Source organism: Taeniopygia guttata, chromosome 2, assembly GCF_048771995.1.
Source record: "Taeniopygia guttata chromosome 2, bTaeGut7.mat, whole genome shotgun sequence".
NCBI classification, from domain to species: Eukaryota; Metazoa; Chordata; class Aves; order Passeriformes; family Estrildidae; genus Taeniopygia; species Taeniopygia guttata.
In genome coordinates, this window is record NC_133026.1 from 118,757,266 (window position 1) to 118,778,465 (window position 21,200).

General features: G+C 38.1%; 1 protein-coding gene across 18 annotated transcripts in view; it reads left to right on the forward strand.

Moving 5' to 3' along the window:
- SULF1 (sulfatase 1) overlaps positions 1-20,363 on the forward strand; it is a 183,066-nt gene extending 162,703 nt beyond the window's left edge. For 15 of the 18 annotated variants that reach the window (XM_072924739.1, XM_072924749.1, XM_072924751.1 and 12 more), the window contains 9 exons: positions 3,871-4,087; positions 7,251-7,497; positions 8,687-8,783; positions 8,871-8,965; positions 9,373-9,438; positions 9,931-10,103; positions 11,113-11,255; positions 11,360-11,483; positions 17,952-20,363. In XM_072924739.1, the coding sequence (XP_072780840.1) occupies positions 3,871-4,087; positions 7,251-7,497; positions 8,687-8,783; positions 8,871-8,965; positions 9,373-9,438; positions 9,931-10,103; positions 11,113-11,255; positions 11,360-11,483; positions 17,952-18,775 (1,986 nt within the window). In that variant the 3' untranslated portion in view covers positions 18,776-20,363. The other 3 variants (XM_072924753.1, XM_030266315.4, XM_072924752.1) reach the window with 3 other exon arrangements.
- The last annotated feature ends 837 nt before the right edge of the window (positions 20,364-21,200 follow it).

A 21,200-nucleotide genomic window follows, 5' to 3' on the forward strand; every position in this document is an offset into this window, starting at 1 on the left:
TGGCAGCAGAAAAAGCAGAAAGACCTTGGCTCTGTGTAAGCCCTGCTCAGTAATAACAAAAACATCTCTATATTATCAACCCTGTGTTCAGTACAAATCCAAAACAGCCCCATACCAACCACTGGGAATAAAATTAACTCTACCTCAGCTTAAATCAGCACAATAGGATGGGATCAAACAATTTCTGTTGGGAGGGACCTGCAACAATCATTGAGTCCAACTGCCTGGCCACTTCCATGGCTTGTCCAAATGTCTTTTGAACATTTATATGCTTGGAGCAACAACCCCATCTCCAGGAAGCCTGTACAGTGTTTGACCACTCTCTTAGTAAAGAAATGCATCCTAATGTCTAATCTGAACCTCCCCTGGCACAACTTTGAACCATTCCCACATGTCCAATCACCGGATCCACATTGCCCTCTCTGCTTTCCCTCCTCAGAGAGCTGTGAAGAGCAATGACATTGCCCCTCAGACTGTTTCTTTCAAACACAACAAACTACACATCCTTAGCTGCTCAGTCCTTTCACACTTTTATCTCTCCTAAGCTCCTTTGCCATTTGCTGATGGGGGTAGAGAAAGCACTGGGAAGAACTGGCAGCCAGCACACACAAACCCAGCCAAGGCTCCAAGTGCATATACAGAACAAACCCTTCTTGGTTTAGGGTGGCTGTAAACTACCAAAGCTCCTCCCAGTGGGCTAAGTTCCATCAGCTCTCAGGTGTGGGGTTTCAGGGCTCCACTGGTGTGGAAGCATTAAAGATCCTTTCTCACCTTTGCTTTCCCTCTGAACCTAAATTGAGGAGGAATGTGAACTGAAGGCAGGGAGCTGAGGTGAGAGGGAAATAGTGGCTGGGGGTAGGTGATGAAATGAGATGAAAGAAGGAAAAGATGAGTCAATTACAAGGAAAAAGGCTGAAACAGATGAAGTTTCACAACATGACTGAAACAATATAACAGCTTGTTACAGTCAAATGTCAGGGGCTTGTTTTTTTCTCTACTGTTAGTTTTGAGTTTTTAATTCTGAGTTAGTTGTCTTTTCTCCTACCAAGGTGAGAATAAATCAGTGCAGGTTCCCTAAATCAGCAGGCAGCCAGAAGCAAGGACTATCCTATATTCCTATGGCAACAGTGGATTGTTAAATCGTCTTAGGTGTCTTGTGAAATATCACTGTAAGAAAGAAGAGAAACATGGGAAAAATAAGAAAACATGGACAAATTAAAATTTGATGAAGCTTGTGTATATGCTAATGGGGTTATTTAAGTGATGGAGAAATTGTGATCCAGAAACCAAAATTTATAGTCCTGAACCTCAAAGAATAGTTTGGTAATCAAAGTGGGAAAGAAGGTAGAAAACAGGGAAAGGGCCCAGGCATTCAGTCAGAATCTTCTTTTATGTGCATTAATAGATCTAAAGATGAGCAGAAGGACCATTACGACTTAACTGTATAAGGCATGCTTGGTGTCTGATTACACTGGCATGGGCAGAGTTTCAGGAAAGTTAGATTGAAAATTCCATCTTAGAACTCTAAAGCATCTTTATAATGACACTTTTTAAACTAAAATTTAAAAAAGGAAAATAAAAGGGAAATTAATCACATTTAATCCCTGTTTTAAATAGGGAACTATTATTGACTTGCACTAGACAGAGAGTGTCTTGTTTCAGGGTTAGTCATAATACTGTTAAAAGTGATCTAAAAGGTTATTGAAGCCACTCCTACAACCTCTTGCTATGATTAATGCAAAGAGACAAAGAGAATACTTATTCTACTTTAAAATGCTGCTTTTGAGACTCCTTAAAAGCTAGTGCCATATGTTTATAGCTGTAACACGTACCCAATAAGGACAGGAAATGTAGTGGTGCAGTCAGCTCTTATCCTATAACAATCATCTCTTACTGCAGAAGGAAGAGAGCACATGCTATGGCAGAATAAAGTCTGCAAAGTTTTACAGCTCTTGGACACCTTTTCTTGTAGAAAGTTACATTGTCACTTACAGATGTACCTTTACACTGAAAGTGTAATTTCTCTGCCACTTATTAGACTTGTTCAAATTAATGTCCTTTTACACACATGACTTACTGTTCTGAGATCAGCCATGCCAATCCACAGGAGGATCTCAGCATGGAGTCCATCTTTAATTCAGCCCACATGTTAGGCCAGAGAGTGCACTCATGGTGCTGTGGTTCAGATCACATCAGCTCATTTCTCAGGTTATCAGGCCAGAAAATCTACCTGAGGCTCAGTTTTCTTTCTCCATTCTTTAGTCAGCATGACAGCATCCCCAAAACAGTCCAGAGCAGCCATTAGTTAATGGAGCTTACCGAAATGTGCATGTTCTAATATTAGTGTCCATTTCAAAATTAAGTTGGCAACTCCATTAGGACCAGCATCCATCTGTCTTGTTGTTACTAATGAGGCAAGAGAAAGCTACTTATGCTATTCTGTCATGGGAACCAAAAAAAGGACACAGTACAGAGAAACTTTACTGAAACTGCAGCTAAAAGGTTCCAGTTACCAGTAGCATTTACTGAGTTTTGTTCTTTGCAATATCCAGCCAAGCTTAGTGCTTTGTACACAAACTCTGGTCATTGTGGCTTAAGATGTAAAAGTGAACAAAACTCACTAAGTAATAGTCATTTATGGTTGCAGTAAAATTATAAATAAACATAGCTATTTCTAGTTCTACCTATTGTTATTCAGACTACCACTGACTTAAAATCTTCACAGACTTCTTATTTTGTGTAGTGTATTGTGAGTGTCATGTATGGCAAGCTTTGGGTGTGGGCAAAGGAGCTCTGATTTCTCGGCATCTATCCATTTTTTGTTTTTAAATAACATTTAGTTTTTTTAAAACAATATGATGTGAAAAGGAAATTAAAGTCCCAGTTGCTTTTTAATTTGAAATGTGAAGGTGATGGGATCCACTGGAAAAATCCACCTGGAATCTTCCATCTGGTCCAGTGATGTTGATAATTAAGTCAGACAGATATTGTACAGACAAACTGGAAAAAAAAATCTGTTTCCTTTCATTCTCCCACACTTGCTCTGATATTCAGCACACATGCAATGCTTTTTACAGGTACTCCTTCCAGAGCTTTTCCTCCCAAGTCTCATACAAATCTCATTACTTTAAATCCAAAGGAGTTTATCCAAGATAATTTCTTGTTTACTGTCCCTAAGGTTCTTCCCCTTGCTTGAACCTGCTGGCTGAAGGGAATGGTTTATGTATTTTTCTATAGATTACATTCACAATTAGTTCTTTTCATTTCAAAACACTCTACAACTGAACTAGTTCTTCCTCATCCATTGATTGAGGATTTCTTTTTCCCTGAATCATAGAAAATCTAAGCCACAGAACAAAATATATTCTTTTTTTCAAAGAAGACAAAGAGTGGGTGAAAACTACCTTGCCACTACTCCTTGACTCAGTAAACTAGGACTTTCTACTTGCTCTTTTCAGGGATGTGTGTAGTCTAGATACTCTTGATTTATGTATATGTGTTTGGTTTTTGTTGGGTTGGTTTGGTTTTTTGTTTGTTTGTTTTTTGTTTGTTGGTTTTTTGTTTGGTTTTTTGTGGGGGGGTGTTTTTTGTTTTGGGTTTTTTTTTTTTTTTTTTTTTTTTTTGCTTGGATTGTATAGTTTATACAGATTTGAGGTGATTTAATTCAAACATAAATTTTCCTAGCATGCGAAAGACGTTCTGGAGAATGTGACTGCATTTTTGCCCGAAAATATTTCCCTTCCCAGTTTGCTATTTAAGGGACTGCTTAAATTTAAAAATAAATTTACCTGTCTCCTTTTACTGCCTACCTGAAAGCAACAGAGGTTTGGAAGGCTGTTGGGAAATCATCTTCATGTCTCTCTCTCACAGAAGTGGCAGTGCACAGAGGATGCTTCTGGCAAACTTCGAATTCACAAGTGCAAGGTGCCGAGCGACATCCTCGCCATCAGAAAGAGAACGCGCAGCCTCCACTCCCGTGGCTACAGCGGCAAAGACAAAGACTGCAACTGTGGAGACACTGATTACCGGAACAGCAGGACCCAAAGGAAAAATCAAAGACAGTTCCTGAGAAACCCTAATGTGCAAAGTAAGTATCACTTGATCTCTTGGACTCTGAGGCAGGGAGCAGGGGGAAATGGCTAGCAGAGCATTTTCCTACCAGTATGTTCTTGCTTTCACCTTCGTGTCTAATGAAGATGTCCAGAATTGGTAGTCATATTCTGCATAATTGCCTCTGTAATAAGTACCTAAAGAGGGCCTAAAGCTGGAGAGGGACTTTTTTCAAGGCCATTTGGTGATAGGACAAGGGGAAATCACTTGAAACTTGGACAGAATAGGTTTGGGTTTAATATTTGGAAGAAATTCAGTATTGTGAGGGTTGTCCAGAGAAGCTGCGGATGCCCCATCCCTGGATGTGTTCAAGGCCAGGTTAGGTGGAACTTTGAACAACCTGTTCCAGTGGCAAGTGCTCCTTCCCATGGCAGAGGTGCTGGAACTGGGTATTCTTTTAGGTCCTTTCCAATGCAAACCGTTCTGTGATTCTAACAGCAGCAGCAAGGATACTTATCCTTTGGATCAGGGCGAGGAGCAGCTTTAGGCTGCTTTAGGCGCGGCGGCGGTGGCGGTGATGCTCTGGTGCCACCTCTCGCACAGCTCACACACGGCAGCCCGGCGGGCTCCGGGTGATTCGGGGCCGCTACTCGCCGAGGTGGCCGGGGCAAGCGTTTTGTTGCGTGGCTAAGGCTGAATTCACTCGCTGTTCGGTGATGCCCCGCACACGTCTGCTCCCCGGGGCGCTGCGGGGCTGCTTTCGGACGGAAACTCTGCTCAGCTCTCGCTTCCCTTCTCCCTGCGCCGCTCGTCCGTAGCGGGATCCCCGCAGGGACGGTGAGAGCACAGTGTCCTCTAGTGGAGCGTGGGCTGAAGGATTGTACGAGAAGGTTTTAGGACTGTAGCACTTTCTTTCTTCTAATGATTTATACAAAAGAAGCCTGTTTCAAGAGGCTATTATTTTAAATGGAGCACGATTTTTCTTCTCTCTGCCCAGCAATGCAAGTGAATTTCTGTAGCTGTAGCAATAGAAACAGATTTTAGGATTTCGTGAAGAGCAGGCTGTGTTCTCCTGCTCTCTAACTAGAGTACAAAACTGGGGAATGAAGTAAAGATGGGTCTTCAAGCAAGATGTTAGTGAAATTGCATGAGAAACACAACAGTTAGAAGGTGCTGCACAGATGTCTATGAACTAAGAAAATAATGTCAGTATCATTCAAAATGTTTCCTGATTCAAAGCCCCCCCACACTGGGTATGTGAACAAGAATTCCTGGTATTCTTTATACATTCAACCACAATATTGTCTGTCTTAAGTTGTCTCACTGTTTGGCCTAAATACTGTCTTGATCTAATTTCTTCCATTTGTTTAGTATGACCTAAGGAGCCTCATAGTGTGTACAGGCAGAGCTCTGCTGAAAAGTCTACGTGCCACAGACTGCCAGGGTGATTCTCAAACTGGGGGATGTTCCCTCAAGTGATATTTTTGAGGGGAGATACCTTCTGTGTACCTTGGAAAGATGTGCTGCCAAGTCAGTCACCAGCAAGGGCTGAAAGGGAATTGTGACTGGAGCAAGTTACTTGGGGAAAGTAAAAGATGGAAAACATCTGGAGGAGGCATTGGAAAATGTTGCTTTGTTATGATTTAACTCTTTACAATGTTCTTACGTCTCTTCCCTTCTCTGTCTCCTCCAAACCAGCCTTAACACTCCTCTTAGTAGAGCAGGGAAAGACTCATAATGATGAAATATTTTTAAGGGAATTACTAATTCAGGTTTGTCTTCAGATGACACATACATGAGATGCCTATATATTCCACCCTTTCAGCCACTTGTGTACTAAGCAATATCATCAGAGGCTGTCAAATGCATCTTACCCTATGAATCTATCTATATAATTTTATTAAAGAGTAATATGGTTACAGACCAGAAAGATACTTTAAAACTAGTTTTTCTGTTGATGAAGATTAATGTCCTCATTGCCTTCACTGAGACTTTTTTCACCTGACAGCAGGTGATTGCTGAAAACGTTTAGGACAGGGTGGTTTGAATGAAAAGTTCAGTGAGGCTCACTATCTTCTCCTTTAAAAGATTCTTGCAGGAAAAATTCAGCCTGAGTCTCTCAAAGATACTAACATAAAAACTTTACTAGAACTGATGCTGCCTGCCAAAGGCAGTACTTCTTACAGCTGCTGTTTTCTGCTGGATAAACTATTGTTATGTGACATGGGTGTGCATAGATGCAACAAAAGGAAATGCCCTACAACTGACTTTTTACAAGCCTAATTTTGTATGTCTAGAGCTCTCTGTGTGTGGCTTTGCAAGGCATCAATGGTAGACAGAGTATGCTTTGGTGTGGTATTGACTGTCAGTTTTATCATCTTGGTTTGGGTCAAGTGCATTTAGCAAAAGAAGTAAAAAGTGTAAGTAATGTCTTTCAGACTGAGACCAAACAGAGATTCTCTTGTACATTAAATTTAAGACCCCTTAAAAGAGTTAATTGTCTTAGTTTTACTCATATACACAGTAACTAAAGGAGCCGTAACCCTACTAAGCTCAGAGCTTTCAAGAGGTAAAAGTGGCACAATTAATCTCACTGTAGCTCTGGAATGCAGCAACTTTTTGGTGGTTTATGACTTGCGCATGTAAATACAGATGAAATATATGTCAAGGCATATGTACATATATACATGTAGATACATACAGATATTGATATCTGATGGATTCTTACCCTCTAAATTCTTACCTTTAAAAAGGAAAAGCTATTAACCTTTTAAAAATTACTTTTTTAGTCTAAAGTATACCTTAATATGTCACATGCCAATTTACAGGTGATGACCTTGTTTCACAGTACTGAATGATTTCATTTTCTAAAGTGGTTTCTAATCCTGTATTCTCTGATTTTTTTTAGTGTCTCTTTCTAGATAAGGTCAGACTAACATGAAATGAAAACCTCAAAGCAACCAAAATTTCATGCTACTCAAGGAAGTGAGCACCCCAGCCTGCACAATGTAGCAAAAAACCATTAAATAAGTTTCTGTAAAGTCACAGAAAAAATCAACTGGCTTTATTGAACAGCGTTCTTCTCTTTGGAATATGTTTTGTGTTCATAGCATGGACCATGTATATACATGTAGATGCATATATAGATACATGCATACATATATATATATATTTGACTGTGAATGTTTCTTCTGGTTCAGAATACAAACCTCGATTTGTTCACACTCGCCAAACCCGGTCCTTGTCTGTGGAATTTGAAGGTGAGATATATGACATAAATCTGGAAGAAGAAGAACTGCAGGTGTTGAGGACCAGAAGTATCACCAAGCGTCACAATGCTGGAAGTGAGGGGGAAGGAGAGGAAACTGCTCGTGCTGCTCGGGACACAATGGTCGCTGATGGCACTGATGCTATCAGTCAACCCAGCTCTGTCAGAGTGACACACAAGTATGATTGCTTTCCCTATATGGTATTTCTGTTTCTTAAAACCAAATCTTCATATTCTAACTGTACTCTTTCTCCCTCTGTACAATATTTAGGGATTTGAAACTGACATCATAGATTTTAGATACACCTGAGTTGTATTTTTTAGAAGCGGAATAATTTATATTTAGTATGTGTATTTTAAATGGAGGCCTCTAGGTTCTGTTTCTAGGGAGGAGTAGGCATCTCCAGAGGGAAATTCATCCCTGGTATCAAAATATGCATCTTATGATGGATTAAACACCCTGTTAATCTATGCTTATGATGTTTATTATGAGGTCTAGACTATAAGTTTAGCATAGAGGCCTAAAAAGAGAATAGGGTAACATTGGAAGAGATAAGCATCTACATCTTTTTTCTGTTAATCTTCTCAAAAACTAAAAGAAGGGCTCTGGTGAAGGAGGATCCAAGAAAAGTTCTGTCTATAAAATTGTATTTCTCTAATTAAGGACTTTCTATTTGTCAGCATGGCAACTTTGAAAGCCCAGCCCGCACTCTGCTGAATTTTCTGTCTCAGTCCACTGCCTCAGTCTTTCTTGTGCTTTTTTTTTTCCTCTTGGCAGAGATGTTTCTTCAAACACAGTTGTGAATATTTTTTGTCATTGCACTGTTTTTAACTCAAGTTCTCTGTAGACTTTTTGTTTAATGACATGTTTGAACTCTTTCGACTAACTTTGGTTCTTCTTGGTCTTTATTGATTATATTGATCTTCAGTCCTCTGACTGTATGTTCTCTTCTTGAATGTTTTGCATGCTGGGAAGATGAGCCACATTCATGTGGCAAGAAGAATGTATTTCTCAGCAGCTGGTGGTTAAATAAACAATGGCACATTTGATTAACAAGGGGCTTTAAATTCTGAGCAGATTTTTACTTCAGTTTCAATTTCATTTCTGATTGAATAAGAATGTATTGCATTTTTTACTTAGCAGGCACAGACCATCTGTTATGGATGACAAGTTTTCCAGAGAAAACAGATAAAAGCAATCGTTACTATTAAGTCAACAGAAGAAGACCTTGTAGAGTTTTCATTTATTTACTGTCAGAATATTAAAAAAAATTTGATTAGGAATGTTGGAAGAAAGACAAAAAAATGTGTGGTTAACTGGGAAACAACTGACCTTCATTTTCCTATTTCTTAAACTCACATCTACAGATGTTTCATTCTTCCAAATGACACCATTCACTGTGAGAGGGAGCTGTACCAGTCTGCCAGAGCCTGGAAGGATCACAAGGCTTACATTGATAAGGAGGTAAGAGGTACTTTAAAATCTCAGTGAAGTCTTTACACTGATAACTTTTCAAAGAATAATTCTGACTCAGAAATATTCTCTTTGCAGATCGAAGCTCTCCAAGACAAAATTAAGAATTTGAGGGAAGTTAGAGGACACCTAAAAAGAAGAAAACCAGATGAATGTGATTGTAGTAAACAGAGGTAAGAGAGGTGGCACTAAATCCTGAATGCTACTCTGATTTCTAAGACTTACACATTTTCCAAGGATTTTGAGACTGAAAATAAAACCCCAAAGCTTTATTGATATTTATAAATGTAGTAGGCCTCTATTTTAGTTAGATATGAGTAGAAGCTACTGTGAACCACAAGAAGATAAATTTTAACATTTTAAGATTACATATGTTTGTATTCTACTAGCATGTTTGAATCCAGCTGTAGTTCTGCTATAACCTAGCGTAGAGTCACACAGATATAACTTCCTTAAATTAAGTGAAAATTTTAAGTCTGTATAATTCCTTAAGAAAATTCCAATAATAGTATATTTCTGTTTTGGTTTTGTGTTGAAAACAATTTCGTGACTTAATAATTCCTAATTTTTTTCCCTGTAGCTATTACAACAAAGAGAAGGGAGTAAAGGCCCAAGACAAACTCAAGAGCCATCTTCATCCCTTCAAGTAAGCTGTTATTAACACTCACTCTAACAGCTGACTTTTTGGTGACTGGATAAATGTAGTTTGGGGCATTTGGGGAGTTTTTTTTTTGGTTTGGCCTTTGTTGCGTTTTTTGTGGAGGGAGGTGAGGGGAAGAAAAGGTCACGTGTAATAAGCTATCACATGAAACATTAAGCAGTTTTGGACCAACTTGTGAAAGCTTATGGATAATATTTCTCCAACCTATTGATATAAAAAGGATGAAAATAGTATTGTCAGAAAGGGATCAATATCTTTTCAAGAAGATCCAGTAAAACCTAAATGTAGCAGTGCATCCTTTCTCATGCTTGCTGAAGGGAACACCTTATCTCAACAGCTGGGGAAGCTAAGCTAGAAGGTCCTGTTCCCATCCTTTCACCTTTATAAAACCCAGAAAGATGTAAAAACTGCTAGCGCTGTTGTTAACCAAACAGAGACTGTTCTTAGTCAGCCATGCCCAACTTCTTCTCTGAACAGAGAAGCAGCACAGGAGGTGGATGGCAAACTGCAGCTGTTCAAAGAGAACCGGAGAAGGAAGAAGGAGCGGAAGGGGAAAAGGCGCCAGAAGAAAGGAGATGAGTGTAGCCTTCCCGGGCTGACATGTTTTACTCATGACAACAACCACTGGCAAACAGCACCGTTCTGGAACTGTGAGTCTTGTGTCAAAATGCAGATGTGATCTACTTTATCCTCTGCTGTATTACTGGCTTTCCACGTCATGCAATCAGGGCATTTTTCTGAACTTAATGCTGTCAAAAACTTCAGTACATAAAAGGTCTACTTTCATTTTAACATTTTCATTTCAAAGTATATAATAAACAACATATCACGAACAAAATGCAGATACTACCTTTGATGAATTCTGCCCTTTATATATGCTAAAATATTTTCAAAATCGCAGCTGAGTAGCACTTGTGTATATTAACAAAATATTAGATGTAAAGAATATTTTAAGTCTCTTTAAACTTCAGGGTATATAGATTATTATCCCATTGAAACATACTTAAACTTTTCTTAGTATTCAGTGTTAAAAAATGGTATTTTTCTCACCTGTGATGATGGAGAAAGAAAAGTGACTGAAAACTTTATTTTCAGAAATTTCAAGATCAGGTGGTGATTAAGTTACAACATATTTGACTTTAAGCTAAAAATTTGCTAAGAACAACTTTGCATTTGGAGAAAGAAATTTTCTCCTAGTAATAATCTGCTCTGATTTTCTAGGACTTCTTCTAATATGTACTTTACATTTTAAAATGTTCCTAAAGTAGTCACATGCATGATTTTTGTTTTAAAGGCAACATTTACATTAGTTAATTTCTTTTTAACTGTGGAGTAACAAAAAGTTATGAAAAGAGTTCTCATATTGCTGTGCATTCTAGCAATGCTCCAGCAACAGTCATGGGGTAAAAAAATGTCCTTTTGACACAGTTCACAATTTAAAGAAGATGCATTAATGTATTGTAATACTATTACTATTTTTATTAAGTCTGTTCAAAACATTGACACTGTTCACAGCTAGTCATAATACCCAAATCTAAATAATCTAAATAAAAACCTAACACAATGCTAATATTTTATTACTGTGATTAAAGGTACTAGTAGGAGAAACAAGCATATTATTTTTGACTGAAAACTAATACCTTGTTTCTCTAATTATAGTGGGCTCTTTTTGTGCTTGCACAAGCTCCAACAACAACACTTACTGGTGTTTGCGGACAGTTAATGACACCCACAATTTTCTGTTTTGTGAGTTTGCAACTGGCTTCTTGGAATATTTTGATATGAACACCGATCCCTATCAGGTAAACCCCTTTCCCTTTTCCAAAATGTCATTCACCAGCCTCCTCCAGAGTTTCCTTAATTTTTGTTAACAAGCATCATTTCCCTTGGTTCCTCTCTTTCTCAGCTGACCAATACAGTTCACACAGTGGAAAGAGGAATTTTGAATCAATTACACATCCAGCTTATGGAACTGAGAAGTTGTCAAGGTTACAAGCAGTGCAATCCAAGGCCGAAGGGACTTGAAACAGGTACAAAATAAATAGTAGTGTTTATTTCCATTTTATTAACATTGTTTTCCCCTACTTAAGCTCTAATTTTATCCAGGAAGTGTCACTCTCCTAAGTATTGCTCTGAACAATTTTGAATGATCCGTATACACCAATCATGCACATCTGCATGGCCAGGAGGATACTTCACAAGTCTGCACAGGTTATTCTTGACAGATACTGAGGGCAAAACCCATCACTTGACAGAAATGCTGCAGAAGGGATGTCATTATTTGAGCTAATCAATAACAGCTGCATGCAGATCTTCACAGTCATAACTCTTTCTCTCTTGCAGGGTTTATTTCATTAGTTTTTGCCTCCCAGTATCAGGTGAGGTATTAAATCCTGTGTTTATTTCAAATGCTGTCTGCCTACGTCAGCAACTTCAGGTTCCTTACCACAAGATTTAACATTGCAAACTTCTAATCACAAGTAGTCGCCTTCATTTTTTAAGAAAGCAACATCTCTTTACAAGAGTCTCTGACTAAAACAAAACTGGTATTTTTACTTCAAGTCTCTTGTTACAGTGTGCTCATGGGCATTCTGTTTCCCCTTCCCCGGGAGCCTGTGACTCTGATCAAGATAACCCCTGGATCCTCCTTCCTGCCCCAACGGGGTTGGCAGAGAGCCAGGAAAGCCCACCCTGTCCAAAACCTATATAGACCCCTGACATTTCCTGTTTGTTCACTTTTGCCCTGCTCTCCACATGGACAACACAGAATAAAGAGGGCTGTACCAACTTCTCCTGGGGTGAAAGCCTCTTTTGAATATCTTTACCCTTCTCCTGATATTCCTCCCCTCACAGCCCCTTATCTCTGAGCTAGTCGGATTGTTCGGGGGGCTGCGTGAGGGGGGGAACCACAGTCTCTGAAATTACACTTAACTTTGGTTGATTGAACATTGTGATTTATTATTTTTTCACAGGAATGCTCCATTCTGCATAATTTGTGAATGTTGCCTCTTTTTATCTCTTTCTATATCTACAAATGTTTCTCTTTTTTATGATATCTAATTGTTTTGGGGTTTTATTATTTTTTAAAACCTGTGGGTTTTCAGTTCTTTTATGTAAAACTTCCAGGAAATCTTTATTGGACTGCAGCTCTGTCTTTATTTAACACAGTACATTTCTTTTTAGGAGTTAGATGCTGTGCATGGAAAACTACATTTTGAATGGTTTTACAAGTTCTAAACACTAACAAAAGTTACTCTTGTATTTTCCTATATCAGGAAATAAAGATGGAGGAAGCTATGATCCACACAGGTATCCACACTTTTTTATTCTCCTCAGCAGCTTCTTTCCAAATAATTGCATGACTCCAGTCCATTTCAACTAATGTCTGTATCCTGCCATGTTGCACACAATGTAGCTTTTGATGCATGCATTTTCTAACTACCCTACACTGAACTTGGCCATTGTTTTTTAGATCTACCATTCTGCATTTAACGTTGCTCATTGTCATAGCAAGACTTCATTCAGTTCATATTTCATGCCTGTACTCCTTAGATGTTTGCCCAAGGAAAATTTTACAGGAAGAATCACCTCTTTTGGGTTGCTCTTGTGTTATCATGTTGATTTTGGATGGGTTGGAGGTGTTTTTCTGGTTTTATTTAATAGGTCTTCACAGCTGCTTTTTAAATGTAAACTAAGTATGCTTAGAAGGCTTTCTGGAGTACAAAGAACCTAGTCAAACCTATGGAAGCAAAGCAAAATCTTCTCACTGGCTTTTGGAAATATTGGCAGATACCACTTTAGGCAAAAGCAATGCTCAATATGAGCGGCCTGTGCTCAGAAGCCAGCAGGAGAGTGTTCAATTCAAGTATGGCAGAAGGATGAAGCTTCTTTGGGCTGGGACCAGATCAGACAAGCATAAAATAAAATTTCCTAAAAATGTTGAATTATTTGAACTGAGGAAAGGCACCAGGTGAGGGTTTTTTAAACCTAACACTTGAACATGAGGCATACATGACAGACACCTCTTTGAAAGTATATTTTTCTGTTTAAAAATATACTTATTGTACCTACATGTTTATCATTCAGAGCTCTGTGTCTCCTGGTGGAGAAACCAGACAAACATAAAGCAAAACCTGAAGAGAAGGAAAAAACTTCATGTCTTAACAGTACTGCCTTTGCTATTCATTGAGCAGTACTTGTTCTCAGGGTGAAAAACAGATTAACATCTGTGGAGTGTCATATTTAGACTGGACTCCTTTTCACAGTTTTTCAGTTTTATACATTTTCACCTCTATACACTTTGGAGGAGTAGCTGCTGATAGACATTGCTTACTTGAAAAGTAAACAAGGGAGTCTAAGTGGTATACAAGTCTACATAAATCCTTTTTCACAGAGTCTTCTGGAAAGAACCTTTTCATTAGTTTCTAGCAGTCAGATAAAAATTAAGCTAATGTATTTCAATGTATAGATCTGCAATTTAAACAGCTAAACTTTCTTTTGCAGGCAGTTTTGTATTTTCACACCTGAGTAGTTTTGGGATCTAGGAAAATTATAAACTTTTATTTGGTTTATATCCCACTGTTTGCATTGCTCAAATGCAAACTGGTGAGAACTGGTTGCTACAATGATAAAAAGAAATCCCTGTAATTATGCTTTTAAGTCTTTCATTAGAAGCAATCCTTGTAAGTAAGCATTCCTCATTTTAACTCCAGATCTAACAGAAATAGCATTTTTGAATTGTAGGATTACATGAAATAGTAGAGCACACAGGAGTAATCTTTAAATTACATCTTCCTACACTGTTTAGCAACAAAAACATCTTAACTTTTGATACCAAAGAACATACCATAAACATTTTGCTACTGTGATAAATAGCAGTGTAATATAACATAAGCAATATTGTTCTGTGTCATGACATTGCAGATACTCAGTTTCTCAATTTACACATTCAATATTTTGGTTCAAGCCCAAACGTGGTAGGATGTTTTTCTTTTCTTAAACAAAACAAAACCAACAAAACAAAACAAAAATTAACAAATTCCATTTATCAGGAGTCATTACAATGATCTAGTAGAGGATCCTTTTGTTGCTGCCTGGAGAGAACAAATGGAATAACAATGGAAGGTCATCTGAACTGCTCCTTAGGCTTCCTTCAGATCATGTAGATTCTCCACTCAGACCTGTTTCCAGTTCAAAATGCCCTGAGTTAGTGAAGCACTGCCTGTGCTGCAGTGAAGCACTGGGCCAACAGGCCCTTGTGGGAATAGCCAGACTGATGCTGTTTGCTTTGCACAAAGGGACAGAGAGCTTCAGCAGGGAAGAACTGGTGCCACTTCTGCCCTGTGACCCACAGAGTGTGGCTCTGCAGATAAGGCTGATCACAGGATGTGTGAACTGCACATTCCTCTCTCCTCTCCTACTTGTCTGAAGTTTTTCAAAGCCACCAAGGATATGATTTTACCCACCTGTCTTTAGTCTCAAAGGAGACATATTCAAATCTCTTACTAGGTTTGAGATAAAACAGACACAGATGGCATGCCAGGGTAGGATAAATGGAGAGTAAAGCTTAACTAAAGGTTGATCTACAAATAAACAAACAACAAAACAACAAAAAAGGAGCAAATTTTGCTTTGAACAGCTAGCACCATTTTTTTTTCTCTTTTGGATCTATGTCATAGCTGAAAAATTCCAAAATGTTGATCAAGGAAACTACTGCCCTGCTGTTTCTCAAATGCAACTCATCTGCACTTTCCCATTTCATACTTACTTGTAACAAAATTTCTTACAGGGGAAAATCCTCTTCTTTCCTCTCCTCTTCCCTCTGTTTGCTTTAATTTCAGTGGGAGACTTTTCATGCTTACTGCAAGTTGTGGAATTAAACTGTGAAGTAATTTGCTCAGTCAACCAAAATAGCTCTAGGACCTTGAGACTTTGCTTCCCTGTTTGTTTAACATATATGAATATAAGCCATCTCTGTCTTCAAACAAGCTATTTTCCTCTGTGTGACACAAAGATCGTGGAACAATTCCCAGTGCCTTCCCAGCTGTGAAACTTCTCTGAGACTGCAGAAACAGTGCCACATTTAGAGAGCAAAAAATAGATCCAGAGTAAAGGACAAGCCCTGACTCAGACTTTCTGCTATTTTGTAGGAACACTACAAACTCCTTGCTGATCTTATTCCTGTGCAGCACAGCCCCACTGCCCTACTGCTGAGCCTCCTCAGAAACCCTGTTCTTCTTCACTGGTTCCCAGGCATCCCCACTGCCCAACTTGCCACCCAGCTCAAGCCTCTGTTCCCCTGCTGGGGATGGGCAGCAGAGGCCCTCCTGGCCCCAAGTGCAGCTTTATGGGTTCTGCTTTGCCCCCAGTCCCCTGGTCTGTCCCTAAACCTGTTACCAGTCAAACAGCATCACTCCTGTTCCAGTTCCTGCCATAACATAACAACCCACGTGACTGTCCCTACAACAGTTTCTTTTCCTATACAGGCTCTGACTTGGCAAAGGAAAAATAAAACCAAAACTCTACCAATAAAAATAGTAACAGAGAAAATTAAATATTGTTTCATCTGCAAGTGGTTAATATCTTCAAGGATTTAGTGACTAAATTCCTTGCAAAAGTAGCCCCCTGCCATGATGTTTTCTAGGGCCCTTTATGCCTCTAGGCACCAGAAGAGTAAATCTTCTTTCTTGAAATCTCTTTGGTATTTAATGATCTTTTGTTTCAGGGAACAAATTATCCATAATGTGGCTTACAAAGATGGCTCTCATGTGGCCATGCCATCACTTCATTTCTCTTGTCTGCTTCAGGAAAGAAAGAAGATGCTCTGTTACAGCTGTTCTACCAAATCCAAAAAGCTTTTGTTTCTTCCTGGATCAGGAAGACTGTTAAATGTTTGCCAAAAAAAAAAAAATTCTAGAATTTGATATTTAAAAAATAAAATACTTAAATTTTATGTTGCAAAATATTTCCAATTAAGAGCAAAGGTTCAGGTGTTTTCATATAAGGAAAGTGGTCTCCTTTTGGTGGAGCAGAGTAAGGCCCCACATTATAAGAAAATATCAAGGATTTTTTCTGACCGTAATGGTATTTTTCTGACTTTCCATATGATGGACTAAATATTGGAGATATTCTTTTACTGTGAAATCCCAAGCTAGTAAGAAGCAAAGAATGTAATCTATGATGTCTTCTGTTCTATTTGAATAAAGATAATGGGCAACTTAAAATACAAACAAATTAATGGAGATGCCAAGAACCATCTGTGGGGATGTAGGACTCAATATAGATGAGAATTTGAGCTAAATTCGCATGATTGGAATGTAGCCACTTGAACTTCTAAAGTAATTGCTACTAGCCTACCTGCCTGTACAATTTTCATGAAGAGAATAAATCAGTAAGTTAATTACTAAAGATTGGCTGCAACATCATTTGTAAGGGCAAAATTTTCACTTTCCCTGACAAACTTTTGCATTGCTTGATTCGTCTTCCCTTGTAGACCACCTTGTTGATAAAATCTTTCCAGTGAATTCAGTCTGTCCAGTGAATTAAGTAAAATGGTGTTGTTCAGTGTTACTTTTCAATATAAAAGGGCTTCACATCACAGGGGATAATCTGAGTCACTATAGTTACTGTAGCAAATTTTAAAATATTTTGGAAATGGGTTTCTTTTGTGTCTTTCATTTTCTGGCTGTGATCAATAAAAAAAAAAATGCAGCTCTGTTGTTGCTATAGGCCCATATCTATACCCTTTATTCAGACTTATTATTTCAGAAGGCTGCTATATATTTTCCTTGAAAGCTTTTTAAAAAAACCTTAGGAAGATTTCTCTGTGTATATTTTAACACTATTTTACACAGTGGTGCTGTCCTATAAATTAATTCACACCAGTTTTTTACAGCTTTCATTTCCCCTAATTGCTTCATGTAAAATAAATGAATGTTTACTAAATAGATTAAAACCCCCTTTGGCTAACATTTACTAAACAAAATGTGTCTAGTTAGTTTGTAGACCGTATTTTTAAACTATCCAGAAACAAAATTCATGTGGGCATTGGAGTTCAGGTCACCAATGGTTTCAGAGTTAGTCCCCTCTTTTATACTTAACCATTGTTTGATTATTGCATGTTTTGCTGGAGTGCTCAAGAAAGGCAACTGGATTATTTGTGTATTGAAACATTTTTCCTGCCTTGAAATATCAGAGGAAGGACTTATCTCTGACTGTCATCACAAAGCCCCATTAGACCAGATTTTGTTCTTTTTTCACTCAGCCCAGGGATGCAGCAGGAGACAGGGAGCTCTTGCTGTGTGTTTAGCAGGGCTGTGAACATACCCAAGGCCAGAACCATTTATCTGATGACAGAAGAGGTGGAGTGTCTTACACTTTAAGCTACCTACTTTATGAACAGTGATGTTTTCAAGCCAATTGAAGTAGAAACACACATGGAAGCTTTGCTTGCACCTTTAATAGTGTTCACCAGTAGGCTTTATTCTTTCTCTCAACAGAGGACACTTATGGGATGGATGGGAAGGCTAAGCTGCCCATTTTCACTGGCGACATTGACTGGCAAGGACTGGAAGACTTGTACAGTGTGAATGAAAGTGTATATGAATACAGACACAACTTTAGACTTAGTCTGGCTGACTGGACTAATTACTTGAAGGATGTAGATAGAATGTTTGCACTGCTGAACAGTTACTACCAGCAAAATAAACCAGACAAGGATAACACTGGTCAAAGCAACAGGGACGGGGACGAATCATCCACGCCATTCACCTTGGTGGAAATGACTTCTGCTGAGGAGTCCAGCGGCCTGATTGCAGAAGAGTTGCAGCTTATTGTGCCAACAGACTTTGCAGCCCTTGCTTTGAGCACGGTGAATTTAAGTCAGGAGAGGAAACTTGAATTAAACAATGATATTCCTGAGAAAAGTAGTTTGAATGATGCACACTGGAGAAATAGTCATCCAGCTGAAAAATGGATGGAGGATAAAGAATCGGACCGTTTTGATATGGATTTCAGTGGAAACGGTTTGATAGAGTTGGAATCCCGGCATAGCTTCATGCTACAGCCCATCAGCATTCCTCAAAAAGACACTCATCAGGATAGTGACACTGTGGAAGATATATTTGAAGACCAAATGTATCTTCCCATGAGGTCTGATGAACCCTTCGTTCATCAGACCATAAACATATCCATTAGGGATTCACCTGTCAATACCCAGGAAGAAGGAACTTTCTTAAAAAAAGCCAAACAGAGTCTTGCGGGAGAAAGTTCACAAATCCTAAATACAGAAGGCAGTGCCTCAGCTCCACTCTCCTTGGATTAGATCAAGTTGTAAACCATGAAATAAGTTCTCCTTTTTCTTATTAGCAAACTAATAAAGGTAATCAAGACAACTGACATTCCATGGTTATTGTAGATACATTTTGCAGCTAAATTGAGCCCAGTTCAGTATTTGTGCATTTTTTTTTTTAATTCACATGCACATATTTGCATTGTAATTTTCCACACTGGGAAGCAAGATTTCCAGTTTTTCATTAAAAGAAACAGTGTTAACTTTCAAATGCAGTAGCACATTCTCTGAAAGCTAAAACTTATTTCTTCCAAAAGGATGTTCAAGTCACTTTCTCTATTTCCAAATGGTCCCGCCATGACTGAGTGTTTCAGTTCACCCAGTATACCTGCATAATGTCTTTTTCATCAATTATTTTAACCACTGGCAATTCTTAATGCCATGCTTTCAAGTAAAATGCACTTTTAAAATCTGTATGCCATACCATTTATGCTTCTAATAACTTACAGGTTCTTAGTTTGCTCATTGTCTTGTGGAATTATGAAACCAATAAACAGACTGACCTGAAAGAGGTAAACACCATGGATTGTGGAAGAAGACTCTTCAAATATTATCTTAGCAAATATTGCATGATTTTTTTACTTTATTAAATTTAATCTCAGAAAGGTATGGCTAATAATTATTAACTGTAGAAGGATTTGTTTAAATTGGATTGTTTCCTTATATGTTGATATTGTCAGTATTAAAATGCCATTAATTTTTCTGACTTTTTTTTTTTTTCTGATACCGGTAGAAAGGTTTACATCAGTACATAAATGTTTTTGTTGCCCCACCTGATTTTTATTATTCTGAGCAATACCTTGAAAGCATTATTATAATTTTGAGTCTTTAATGCCTTTTCTGTTTTGAAAAGGCATTAAAGGGAATAATAAAATCATGTTAGGTTTCCATTATTTTAGACACAAAAAGCACATGAAAGTGAAAAATAGTACTTTAGTAATAATTTTTGTTGTTGTATTCTAAATTTTCTCTTGAACTTTACCAAACATTAAATCATATGAAGTACAATACAAAAATTACTTCAAAAATCTGTATTACTCAAAACTTAAATCTTTTCCCTTGCTTTTTTATAAATTTTTAAATAATTATCACAACAGCAACAAAAGAGAATTACCTCAAACAGACGTAATTCCACAATGTCCAACTCACAGGTGTGTTTCCTACCTGTTACATTTTATTTAGTGTAGTGAATATTTTTTGGCTATTGCAAGCACTGCAGGTTAAACTTACATTCATTACATTGTATTTTAAGTTGAAACTTTTTAAAAAGGAGATTCTTTTAGTAGGATTTTAATAATTTTAAGAAGCAGTCTTTTTGATGGACTCTGTAAATATGTTAAAATTACTAGTTCTTTATCTGATGTATGTGTCATGGGCTGATTGATAGAAACAAATATTTATGGTCATGAATGATGCTATTTGTACATAGGTTTCAAGTTACTAGGATACAAACTGTGTTTTTAAATCTTGTATAATATTTCTGTGATACTTTTATAGTACAATTCTGGCTTCAGGAAAGTCTAGAAGCAATATTTCTTGAAATAAAAAGTGTTTTACTTTACCTGCTTCAGAGAAGTCCACATGATCCAGTTTTCCTCCTGAATATGGTTCATTTCAAGAATATGTTAACTGTTGTTTTAAGAATCCATCTACATTAAAAGCAACATGTAATAAAATAACACACAACATTCTTTTAGGTATAAATTATTCCTGGAAATGTGAGCAATGTATATTTTTTGTTTAAGACATGCTGTGTTTTTAATTTTTTTAAATTCCAAATTAATCCAGTCGTTTTTTCCTTGAACTCCATGCACCGAGCTGCACAACCAGCAGATCTCAGAAGTCATGAAATGTTTCATAGAGCCATGTCTTGCTCTGCTGCTTTCTCTCCTCCCTGCACACTCTCCCTGTGACAGCACAATACTGCAGACCAGACATGCAGCACTTAGTAAGAGAGAACCACAGATCCCTCGTCAGGACTTGTGTCTCCTTGTACAAGGGTCAGCACAAAAAGGAACTTAGCTTTCAAGGGATACTCTCTCTTACATGAACTCTATGTTTGTTCAATGGCCTGTGACTAAGAGTACTTTCATACCTAAACTCATCCTCTGAATCTGTACTTCTTGAACTCTTTCTTTTACATGGTCCTGGGACTCTGATGCTCCTGCAGACATGAAGTTACAGGTGATGTTTGCAGGGAAAGTGGATGAATCCACGTGTTCAAAAAGCAGTCACTGCAGTGTCAGGTACAGCCCGGGGAGAAGTCTGCCCTGGAAGCACAGCAGCAAGCACAGGATATATCTCAAAGCAGGGTGCAAAGCAGGCTGAGCCAGTGAGTTTGGGAGGACTTGAAGGACAAAGGCAAATTGAAGCAAGGTCCCAAACCACCACCTCTTGT